Genomic DNA, 11,598 nt, shown 5'->3' with positions numbered 1-11,598 from the left:
CTCTTCCGCTTTGTGATTGCTTTCATGCTGTGGTGTGCAGGGAGGCCTTTCTCCTGGGAGGAGACTTACTGGCCTCCAAGCATACCAAAATCCAGAGGAAATGGGATTCTCCATTCCCTCCACAAGTGGAGAAAGGTGCATTCCTTGTCCAACCAGAGCTCCTCAGGGATGGCTTGGGATAGCAGGGACCTCCATACATCTTAGTAGACATAGTCTCTGTATCTGTAGTATTTTGGTTCTCCATATAATGTCCCTTCCACTGTGATTCCTTGTCACTCACTGCCTAGGCAGGATAGAGAGGGAGACATGAGCAGTGTTGGTTTCCTAGGGGCTGCTCACTACATGGAGTCAGTACCTGCTGAGCCCCTTTCTCACAGGATGCTAAAGGGTTTGTGAGGAGGCATTAGCTAGCCAATAGCCAGAGTAAGAGCAGCATGGCAGGCTGCATACCTAACCATATTTCCACATAAGGAACTACATTTCTCTAGCACTGTGGTGCTTAGCCTTTTGACCCCATGGGCCAAATGAGTAGTTCAGAGCCAGTCCCTAGGCCAGACTGGGCCCCAAGATTAGGCCCATATGCCCAGACCCTGCCCATACAGCTTTGATTGGTCCCACATGCCAGGATTGGGGTCCTGGGATCCTGCACAGCTCCCACCTGGCTTGTGTGCTGGGATCAGGGTCCTGGTACTATGTGCCACCCCTGCCTCGTCCTGCATGATAGGATTGGGACCCCTGCATTGCTCCTGCCGAACCCTGCATGTCAGGTTTGGGATTTTTGTGTTGCCTCTGCTTATCCCTGTGTGCCAGGATCAGGACCTCAGGGCTCTGTACCGCTTCTGTCTAGCCACATGTGCTGGGATTGGGTCCCATGCTGTTGTGCTTGCTGGATCTAGCACATAGGGCTATGGTCAACGGGGCTTCCCATGAACTTGTGGGGAGCACTGCAGGCTGGATGACAAGGTGTTGGGGGCTGGATCTGGAGCATGGGTTGACCATCCCTGCCCTATCGCATTTCAGCCTATGAGGCCTTTTCCACATGCACTCCTAAACTGGCATGTAGCATTTCTGTACATCATTAAACAACAGCCACACTCCAGGCTCCATCTTAATAGAGGACAAAGGATTGCTGGGGACAATGTACTGAACATTTTGAGGTCCCTTGGGTGAAAGAGACTAGGTCAGTATCAGCTCTTGTCACCATGCTCCACTGCTGACATCACCCAAGCTTTGTCCACATCCTTGCCCCATGCTGCTCACTCCAAGCTGACCTGTGCACCCTCCTGCGTCCCAGCTTCTCAGCTTCTGGCCACAGTTTAGTCTGAATCAGGCCCTGTGGTTCTGACAGGAAAGCCCCTAGTGTGGACCCTTCATCCCATTCAGAGTTGTATTGATCTCAGTAGTTGGGGGCAGGGATCCCCTGTACTCAGGAGACAAATGTAAGGTGCTGTATATCCAAATGCACACCGACAGAAAAGGGTGGGGGTGGCTTTCTGGGCACAGGACTGTCGCAAAGGAGCAGAGGGTTTTGGTGTATCATGGACTCAGCATGAGTCAAGAGGTCATGCTGCACAAAAAAACCCAGCTGATGCCATTTTGGGCTGTGTTAACAGGAGTTTTCTGTATAAAACACAGGGAGCAAGAGCAGCACTCAACTTATTAAGCAGTTGAATTATTGTGTCCAGCTCTGGGCTCCACATTTTAAGGAAGATGTAGAGAAATAGAGGATCCAAAGACAAGTAACTGAGATGGTAAAGGGATTGTAAAGTAAGCTATATGAGGGAAGAGTGTGAAAACTGGTTATGTTTAGTCTGGCAAAGAGATTAATAGGGGCCATGAGAGCAGTTGTCAGACATCTGAAAGGCTGCCATAAAGGAGAAGAAAAAGTGTCCTCCCCTACCACAGAATTCAGGATATGATGCAATGGGTTTAAACTGCAGCAGAGCAAATGTAGTTTGAAGCTCAGGAAAAACTTCCAAATCAAAAGAGCAGAAAGGCAATGGAACAAGGGGAAAGTTACCAGAGACTTCTGGGACACTGGGGTTTTGTGGCACACTGAGAGCTGAGTGTGCCTACAGCAACAAGCAGCCATTCCTGACACATTTAGAAAGTTGAATTTGTCAAGGTAATAGTGGCAATTAATTTAGCAACCAGCTCTGGACCAAGGAGTATCTTTTTGCTACATGTGCCAGCAATAAACTGCACTGGGTCACTGACCCTGTCTGTGTCTCCAGGCGCTGCCAGTGTGAACACTCGATTGATCAGGCCCAGTCTCCCCTCTACTTGTGCCAGCTGCAGCCCCCAGGATGCAGGACGTGCCAGTGTGTGGTGTCTAGAGAGGCTGACTGGGGGGTCATCATTCACAACATTTCTTCCCCCACAGAACAAGTCTCCCCGAAAGAATCTCGTGTTCTGAGCCTGAATGTGTCACGTGCTCACGCCCTGGCCTGAAGCACCTGTTTGGGCAGGCAGAAATCAAAAAAAGGCTGAAAACATTAGTTTTTTTCTGATAAAAACTATCACTGCATAGGATCCAGACAGACCCTGGGAGGGTGCCTGTCTCAGCAAGCCAGCCATCCTCCATAGAAAAGTGAAAGCAGCAATGGCAACAGCACCCGGGTGGGAGGGTGAGGAGGGAAATGATTCAGCAGAGCCCCCCATCCTCTTGCCTATGGAACCATCTCTCTAAGGTTGTGGCAGCAGCCTTGTCCCCTGAAACAGCCCCAAGTCAACAGGGCAGGGCCCTGAGGAGACACTTCCAGGATCAGTACATGCGGGGAGAGTGAGGAGCTGTGCGCCTGGGCCTCATGCTGACATGGGCAATACTGGTATTTCTAATGGCCCCTGTGTGGAGATGGTACTCAGCCTCTGTTATTTATGGTGAGGAAAGGGTGAATTTGGCAGGTGGCTGGGCAGTGGCGGGGGGTAGGCCTGGGGTAAAGAAGACTCTAGAGCATCTGTCAGAAGGACTGGAAGAAGAGACTGGGAGGATGGGATGATGTGTCACTGAGACAAGTGGGTAGACCCAGCAGACAAGGGAAGAGGAATGAGGGAGTAGGTGAGGGAAGCAAAAAGTTGCTTTGAGTCTGATTTTGGGTGTAAACAGGCTACATATGCTTAACATGGGGCAGAGAGGGTAGGAAATCACCCGCTACAGGGCTGCGTTTTTGTTACAGCCTTCATGGCCAAACAACTGGATAAGCCATGGATACACAAGGATATTCTTCTACTACCACTGAAATGCAGTCACTCCTATGGTGGAGTTAAACGGCCACAGGAACACTGAACAGCTTCAGGACGAGGGACAGAGCATCTTTTTTCTAAAGGGGCAAATGGGGCAGAAGGTTATATCTGAGCTGGGTGAGCCATGGAGCTTCCAGGCTGGTAATAGTGTGTGGGTCATGATGGATTTGCTCTAACAGCATCCACTGAGCAGTGCGTGATTCAGTAATGTGCAGCAAGAGAACAGGACCGAGACTTTGAGGCTAAACAGTACTTTTATTGGCTCAGACCCAGTAAAGCCAGCTCAGTTGCTTGCCATGGTCTGGACAATCCACTCATGGAACTCAGTCACGCGGGCGTAGACTGCGGGGGTGGTGGTGGAGCACTTGCTACTGCCCCAGGACACAATCCCCACCAGGTACCAGGCTCCATTCTTTGGGCATACGAGGGGGCCACCAGAGTCACCCTGCAGAGCAGACAGGAGAGCCACACTCAGAAACTGGGCCCAAGGGAGCTCTGCGCCACCCTAGCTGCTGACACGTCAACAGGAACCTAAGGAGCAGCTCACACACTGCAAAAGCCCTTGTGTAATGCAAGAGGAGCCACACTGGAGATTCCCATCCCAGGAAGCCTGAAGGAAGCTGGCTTCTGTCCTGCCATCTCCACACCCACAACCCTGCTCCAGGGACAATTCCTGACATGGCTTTTCTGCTCTGTGTCCTGCTCAGTACACCTTCCCAGCCTAGCTTTGCCTTGGTCACTGGGAGGCTTGCCTAGGGAGGGTCTGAGGCTCAGGGCCCTCTGAACAATTACCTCATGAGATCCAGCGAGGGCTCAGGGGGCCCTAGAGAGGAAGCCAGGCTTGGACTTGGGAAGTATCCATACCCCTGACACCTAGGATAGTGGTGCTCAATCTAGCCAGCCCTGCAGACTGAGTGAGTAGTACAGGGCTGGTCTGAGGGCCAGATCCTGCAAGCAAGGTCAGCTGCAGGCCTGATCCTGCAGGGGGTCAGCACTGCAACACTGCACACCAGTATAATCCAGCTCACAGGTGTCATGTCTGGAAATCTGGTGGCCAGTGAGCTTGGCAATTAATGCTGCCTCTGGTCCCCCACCACCAAATTTCCAGACCCATGGGGAGCTCCATGGGTTAGATGACATGGCTCTGCAGGCCAGATCCGTCTTGTGGACCACAGTTGAGCACTACCCCCTAAGAGATCTGCCGAGAGAACCTTGGCTCCCCCATCCCTTCCTCTCTCCTATGTTCCCCTGCTTGATGCCCCTCATAGCCTATGCCATAGCCCAGCAATGGAGCAGTCAGGAAGTCAGTCAGCTACAGATGTCCCTGTTAGCCTATTTAGCAGGCATGCAGGGCCCACTCCCTGTGATGGGCTCAACTCTCACCCAGGGGAGCAAGAGGCTGGAGGGGGCTAGTAGCCCTACTAGTTGCATTTGGCTAGGCCCTAGGATTAGCAGCAGCACAGGGTAGCCAACTAAGAAAGCCTGAGCTCCCCAAAGAGTCCCTGGGCACTTGAGGTGGGGACAGGTCCCAGGATACGCACCATGCAGGAAGAGGAGCCAGCTGCACCAGCACAGATCATCTGGTTTGTGATCTGGTTGCCCCAGTACTCTTCACACTGAAGGCTGCTCAGCAGGGGTAGTGCTGTCTGCTGTAGCTTGTTGGGGGTGAGGAAAGCTGCAAGGGGAACAGAATGAGCGAGGGTTCAGGACTGGGTGACACTGGTCAGGTATGGGTGTTACACTTGGGGTGAGGCCCCAGCAGATGGCATATGTGATAAATGGGATCTGGGCATGCTCCTGGAGCCCCCCCAGACATGTGCAGTGTCTGCACAGGCCATTTGAACTGTGTGAGATCCTGGCAGGCATCCCATCAAATTCTCAGCTGCAACCCCCTGATGAGAACCTTCCCCTCTGCACTGGAGACAAACCATTGATCCACTGGTCCCAAATGGATTTGGGAGTCCCATCTTCCTTTGCTGCTGGAAGCCTAGGTGGCCAACCTCAAAGCAGCTTGTGCCTTCCTCCTTTCTAGGATCACACCTCCCCATGTCAGCAGGCACGAAGCTGCAGATGTTTCACTCCACAGAGGGGCACACCTGTCTCTTAGGCTTGCTGATGCTGGAGGGCTCTGCCATAGCTTAGGGATACTGGCCTGATATGGCACCAACAGAAGACGCTGCTTTTATTAACAGTGCCCCAAGTTTCCTTGACTATGTGTCTTCCTCCCACCCCACACTCAAAGTGCCCATAATTTCCTGGGCAGCGTCTCTGTAAGACAGGAAGAGCTGTTATCACAGGGTCCATCTAACTACCTAGCCAGCCAAGGCTGCCCCAGCTCATCTCTTTGTTGGGCCCCTTCCCAAGGAAAGGATTTCTCCAGGGACCTACCCTGATCCCCTATCTGCAACCCCAATGCCCAGTACCCTCAACAGTTTAGTCTATGGACCTGCCTCACTCCCAGGGAAGGTCTCATAAGCCAACGTTTTTCACTGGTGCATGTAGGGTGCTGCCACCAGTATAACTAGAGCAGGGTGAATGGGACAATTTTGTCCTGAATTGGGGAGGACAAAAAAAAATTTGCTGCCACTAGCTACACAATTGCAATTGCAATCACAGTGGCAACTGGAAGTCGCTACTGCTGCTGTGCCCCAGGCACCCAGCCAGGTCCCTCCACAGCTGGGTGCTGTCGTATCTAGTCCAACCTCTTCACCAGAAAAGGGCCCAAGCCACAAAGCTACATGTTGATTCTGGCTTAGGGGATTTCACACTGAAGAGAAGGGCTGGCTACAGTGGCTGGTCCCAGATCCAGGCTTCTCCCAAGCCCTAGGGTGCTCAGCCCTCAGCTCATCATAAACCCACACTTGCCTGGTGCTGGGTGCTTTCCTCCTTGAGGTGGAACTGCTAGATTGACATCAATGGTTATAGACACCCAGTCCCCGAAATATGTAAGGGCACATTACTGTCCAGTTGTTAAGAGGAGGCCCAGGGAGGCTAGCTGAGCAGTAGTGGGAGGGCCACAACCAGGCCTTGCTCCCCCAGGCTCTTGGGTTGCTGTCTAACCACGCTGCCTTCCCTCTGTGTGTGCAAGGATGACTACAGAACCCTTCACTAGCCAAGCAGGCAGCATTTGGGGCTGTTTCAGCAGCACCTTCCTAGCTGGCATGGGATCTCCTCCCCTGCAGAGATCCAGCTGACAGCACATACCATTATACCGGGTCTTGCCCCATCCTGTGGTGACACAGAGCTCGCCACTATAGAAGTGATCCCTGGTTTCTCCCAGGCACACAGGGGAGACTGTCCTGCTGAGTCTAGCAGGAGTGGCCAGCTTGATGAGAGCGATGTCATAGTCAACGGTTTGGCGGTTCCACTTTGGGTGGGTGAAGACCTGAGGCACAGAAACAGGCCCGTGAAGAAAAAGTAGATGGGCACACAGATTGCTCCCGTCATCTCATCTCTCACCAGCAGGCCGCCCTCCAGCCCCTGGCACAGCCCAACAGGGGTGCACCTGTGGGGTAGCCCAGCCCTGCTGCACCTCCAGGCCTGGGACAGATCTGAGCACCCACACTGCACCCCGGAATCAGCTCTTTCAGCAGCCGCTCTCAGCATGAGAGCCCCACGTTGTGGGTGGTGGCAGTGGAATCAGCTTTCAGCCCCAGGAAAGCCTGTGCAGGGCATACTCCAACTATAGGCTTTATGCAGTCCCACAGCATGCTGGGAGCTGAGTTGCATTGTCTGGCACCAAGTCCCACAGGAAATAGGGATAGGGAGCAGGCTGTCTGGGGAAGAAGCAGCTCAGTGCATAAGAGACACTAGGTGCTCCCTCGATACAACCAGTGACTGCTTGGTTAGGGCAGACTGTGGACAGCCCAGGGCCAGGGGGCACAAAGAGCATGTGAGGAGAGATGGTCCAAGCCCTGCCTCTGCCCCTACCCCTGCCCCTGCCCCTTTAACACCGTTGGCAACTGCACTGGCTGGCTGCAGAGGGGCACCCATGTGCTGCACCCTCTCAGAGCCCCCCGGGAGTACAGTACAGGTCACAGGGCCCTGCCCTTTCCCCAGCTCTTGCTGGTTCCACAGCCATCACCCCCAACATGGGGCTCTCATGCTGAGAGAGCACATCCAGGACTGAGGCTGCAGGTCAACCGCCCAGGCCACAAGGGGCTGTCCCTAGAGTGGGCAAAAATGCAGGCTTATTCCACACCACACAGGGGCTCATTCCTCAAGGAGGTCTGAGGGGTCTCTGCCTCAGGCTGCTTGTTCTCCTGTTTGCCCTAGCCAGCCTGCCTGTAGCAACAATGCCAGAGCAGCAAGGCTGGTGCTGTAAAGCACTCTTACTCACCTTTTTGACTGCCAGTTTCTGTACCTGCTCCGTACTGGAGCCGCGATCATGTTCCCCAAGCACCACCACATTGGATGTCCTGAGGCCAGAGGAGAAGGCAGTTAATGTCTATGGGAGACTTTCCCAAAGCAGGGGGACATCTGACTGCAGGAGCCCAGGAGGTGGAGGCTCCCCTGTCCTCTTTTACATAAACAAGGATGCTCTTGTGAAGTGTTTGATTGGCATCAAATACAATCCAAACTGGATGACAGGGGAAATGGGACTGGATCCATGTGCACTCAGTGGTTTGCTGCCATGATGACCCCTTGTCTGCTAATCCCATCAGGACTTGATAACATGCCCTTGAGGTCAATGGAGCTGCCACATTTGGCAGTGCGTCAAGTGGGTCTGTATCTAGCACACTTGGGGCCACTTGCCAAGAAGCCTTCGTCTGCACACAGTTGGAGCATCCCGCACAGGCTGTGCCTGCATCCATGTAGAAGGGAACTCTTCTCATTGACATGTCTAGCAGAAAGCAGACCCTGCTGCCTGGCTAAGCTGTCATGTCTGGGGGCCAGAGGTAGTTTCTCACACTGGGAGAGGGAGCTGGAACAATCCCACAGAAGCTAAGGTGTGCTCTTGCTCAGGGTGGCTCTGTCCACAGCTTTCTGGTCTCCCAACCGGTTTCTCACCCCCTTGGAAGCATTCAGCAGGAGACAGCCAGGCTGCTGAGCCATGCTGCACCCAGTACACCATCCTTCCCCTTCCCCTATTGATAGCCTGTGAACGGGCAGCACTTCCTACTCACGTCACTCCACAGTGTGCAGCTGTCACCACCCAGTCCTCCCTGACCAGGGACCCTCCACAGAAGTGCCAGCCACTCTTCTCCTGCAATATAAAATAGGCAAGAGACTGTAAGACCTTAGAGTTGCCCCCAGCATCCCCCCAAAGGCTTCAGTAACCTGCTCTGTCAATAAGGATGCTAAGAGAGAGCTTGGTGAATGAGGGGCAGGGGAATCACTGCAGGGGTGGAGCCCAGGAGGAAAGACATTGTGCTTTACTGGATTGGAGATTAGGGCACCAGTAACCAATGAGGATGGCATCAACACAGTGACTTCCACAGCTTCTCACCTGCAGGGAGGCCTGCCAAGGCCAGGATCCAGGAACTGCTTCCTCACCATTTACAATTCGAGTGTAGCCACTGATGATGGGCTGGATGGCTGGAATGCCACATCCTGAGGACAAATGAGTCAGCTAGTATCTCTCCCCACCAGGTGTCCCATGCTACGGGGATGGGACCATTAGCCACAATAAAGAGAGAGTCCAGATGCAGATGGGGATCTGAACACGATCCCACTCAATCTGCTCATGATGAGGACAGGGTTGATGCTGAACCCATTCCTTCTCACCAATGGCCCCTCATGGACTGGTGCACACTAGTTTTTCTTAGTATCTCCATTGCCAGCCCTGTAGGTTCACCAGCGACAGCAGCACTGAATCTCGACCAGCCAGTTACATTTTCACTCCTTAGTTACTTAAGCACACTCAGGATTTTGCAGAATGACTCTGAGTACAAGGGTTTCTTTCCATCTCTCAGCTTTTTCAGCTGCAGGGCTATACAAATACAAGCTGGAATCAGTTGTTTTATCACAGGACACTTGCTTTTACACCTCACCCTCTTTATGCTTGAAATCAGTTCAGCCCCTTTCTTTCAGCCCTGGTCAGTCATAGGACATTTCAGCCCTGAATGCTGAATTTCAGGAAGTGGGATGTGACGGAGCACAGCTAGAAACCACCATGAAACTTTATCAGATCATTTCCCACTGCTCTCACTGTACTAACAAACCTTATCCTTCCCAGAGCCCACCAGTGAAATGCAGCCCTCTCTGGTGTGTGATGCAGCAGCTGTGTACTAGCACACAACAACACTGCATGTTTTAAGAAGGTATTGAATAAAATTCAAGGATTCTCAGTAACCAGTCTGACAAGTAGGCCAGTGTCAGAGCCAGGAATGGAGCCCAGGTACCCTGAGCCTCAGGTCAGTGATCTCCCTGCCAAGTCACAAAGCCTCACACACCATGCCCCTAGTGGAGAACCCTCCCTGAGATGGCTGGACACAGGGCTTTGACTGTTTCTGCCTGTCAGCCTGCCCAACATCAGCCTGTGCCATGTGTATCCACACACAGGGTTTTCCTGAATCCCAGCCTAGATTATTTAGTCCTGTAATGGCCCTCGCTTGTCTATGCAGCACAAGAAGAAGAGGCTCACTACAGCTTACCATGAGCAGCACTTGCCAGTGTCAGGCAGGAGAGCAGCCACAGGAGAGACATGCTAGTACCAAGGACAATAAGTTGACAGGGGCAAGAGAAACTCCAGTCTTTTATATCCACTGGCAACCTAGGCTGGCAGGGATGGGGTGGGAACAGGGCCACCAGGTGGGCAGCACCCATGGGAACAGCAGCTCCAGGGTACACATGCCCTGTGATAAATCTGTCGATTATGTAGGAACTGGAGGTGCCTTTTGGCAAATTGGATTTGTTTTTAGAAGCAGTGCAGCTAAGCTGGTTTCCTGGGCAGGCTGCTCAGAGCAGCTTATCTGCTTTCACAGTGCAGGGCTGGACACCTCCTGTTTGCAAAGGAAGACAGGATTTTCCTACCCATTTGTATCAAATACTTCAAGCAAAATACAGGGCCTGGTGGTGGCTCAGGGAAAAAGCAAAGGCTACAGCTTAGTTATCTATGAATCCTTTTCCTCCATAAGCATCAAAATGCTTCACAAAGGGAGCTGGCATCAATATCACCATGGCAGAGATGGAGAAACTGAGGCCCAGGGTAGGGAAGTGACTTGCCTAAGGCCACCCAGCAAGTCAGCAGCAGAGCCAAGAATACAAGCCAAGGGTCCTGAGGGTCAGCCCGGCACTGCACCCATTAGATACCAGTGTTCTGCAACGGGGGAAACTGGGCCCTGGGCAGAGATTCCTGTCAGGTGAGAGTGGAAAAGTGAACTGAGAAAGAGATGCTCTGGAACAAGGCAGATGAGCAATGCTGTTCTCTTGAGAAAGGAGGTGCGAAGAGGGAGGTCCGTGGGGTTGGGGCTGGCACTGGGGCAGGGAAAGCTGCTCTGTACTGCAGATGAAGGCACGGTTGCCTTCTCCTAAAAGCTGCACTGTGGTTGCCCTAAGGATGTGTGACACTGCATGACAGATCTGGCAAATATTACCCTCACACTGGCTGAGCAGCTTCCATCATTCCCAGCAGGCTGTCCAGGACTGTGCAGCAGTCTCCTGCTGCTGCTCTGTGCCAGCTGGTGGCAGGGAAGAGAACAGAACAGAACAGAATATTGCACCTGGCCACAGCTCCTGACATCCAAATCTATCCTTCCCTCTACATAGCACTTGACGTCCAGAGGCCCCACTGGATGTCACAAGCAGTCATTAACATGGCTTTGCATAGCCGCCCTGCCTGGTGGAAAGAACTAGTCATGCTATTTAAAGGGGGGAAATTGAGGCCCATGTTGGAGAAGTAGGTCGCCTAAGGCAGGGGTGGGCAATTATTTGTGCCCATGGGCCACATAGGCAGTGTTGGAGGACTGTCGCAAGCTGGTCAGCACACTCCCCATGCAACAGCCCAGAACCTGTGCACCCTGCAGCTCCTCCCTACCACTGCTACCAGCAGCTGAACACACAACCCCAGCCCTGACCCGACTCAGCTCACCCCGCACTCCCTCCAGACTCACCCTCGCCAGAACGGACCAGCTCCAGACTGGCCAGGACCTATGCATTCAGCCCTACCCTTGGCCCACCCCATGCCTGCTCTGGACCATCCACCCATGATGAGCAGTGGTGGCAGTGACAGTAGCTAAGCAGAAGCTGCTGCTGGGCATGAGGGGAAAGTGGCCACCTCCCTCTCACCGCTGCTAGGTCCTCCTTGCTGCAGCTGCCCAGAACCTGAGCCCGGGCTGCCCTGCAGCTACTCTTCGCTGCTGTCATCACTGCCACCAGTGCCACCTTTGGGCCAGCCACCCAGCAGGGGTGCAG

The 11,598-nt window shown here is 53.3% G+C and overlaps 1 protein-coding gene across 2 annotated transcripts; it reads right to left on the bottom strand.

The window, feature by feature from the left end:
* Window positions 1-3,505: 3,505 nt before the first annotated feature.
* LOC149857397 (chymotrypsinogen A-like) lies at window positions 3,506-9,891 on the bottom strand. 2 transcript variants are annotated; one of them, XM_090062751.1, is made up of 7 exons: window positions 9,840-9,891; window positions 8,693-8,796; window positions 8,370-8,449; window positions 7,583-7,661; window positions 6,448-6,628; window positions 4,785-4,918; window positions 3,506-3,688 (listed from the first exon to the last, which is right to left on the bottom strand). In XM_090062751.1, the coding sequence occupies exons 1-7, from the start codon at window positions 9,889-9,891 to the stop codon at window positions 3,527-3,529; spliced, it is 792 nt and encodes a 263-aa protein (XP_089918877.1). In that variant the 3' UTR covers window positions 3,506-3,526. The 2 variants fall into 2 exon arrangements, with proteins under 2 accessions (XP_089918877.1, XP_089918876.1); XM_090062750.1 differs by having other exon boundaries at window positions 8,693-8,815; window positions 9,850-9,891.
* Between the last annotated feature and the right edge of the window lie 1,707 nt (window positions 9,892-11,598).

The sequence above is a fragment of the Crocodylus siamensis genome, chromosome 9 (assembly GCF_052110815.1).
Source record: "Crocodylus siamensis isolate JL-2025a chromosome 9, ASM5211081v1, whole genome shotgun sequence".
Taxonomy (NCBI): domain Eukaryota; kingdom Metazoa; phylum Chordata; order Crocodylia; family Crocodylidae; genus Crocodylus; species Crocodylus siamensis.
The sequence above is the reverse complement of the archived record's forward strand: the minus strand, read 5'-3'. Positions and strand labels throughout refer to the sequence as shown.

What these genes read in the sequence shown, in the direction of transcription:
- LOC149857397 (XM_090062750.1), bottom strand. Translation starts at nt 9,891, where the DNA reads ATGTCTCTCCTGTGGCTGCTCTCCTGCCTGACACTGGCAAGT. An exon ending in GCTGCACACTGTGGAGTGAC is followed by an intron (nt 7,662 to 8,369) that starts GTGAGTAGGAAG and finishes CTCTGGCCTCAG; the next exon opens with GACATCCAATGTGGTGGTGC. An exon ending in GGGCAAGACCCGGTATAATG is followed by an intron (nt 4,919 to 6,447) that starts GTATGTGCTGTC and finishes TTCCCCTTGCAG; the next exon opens with CTTTCCTCACCCCCAACAAG.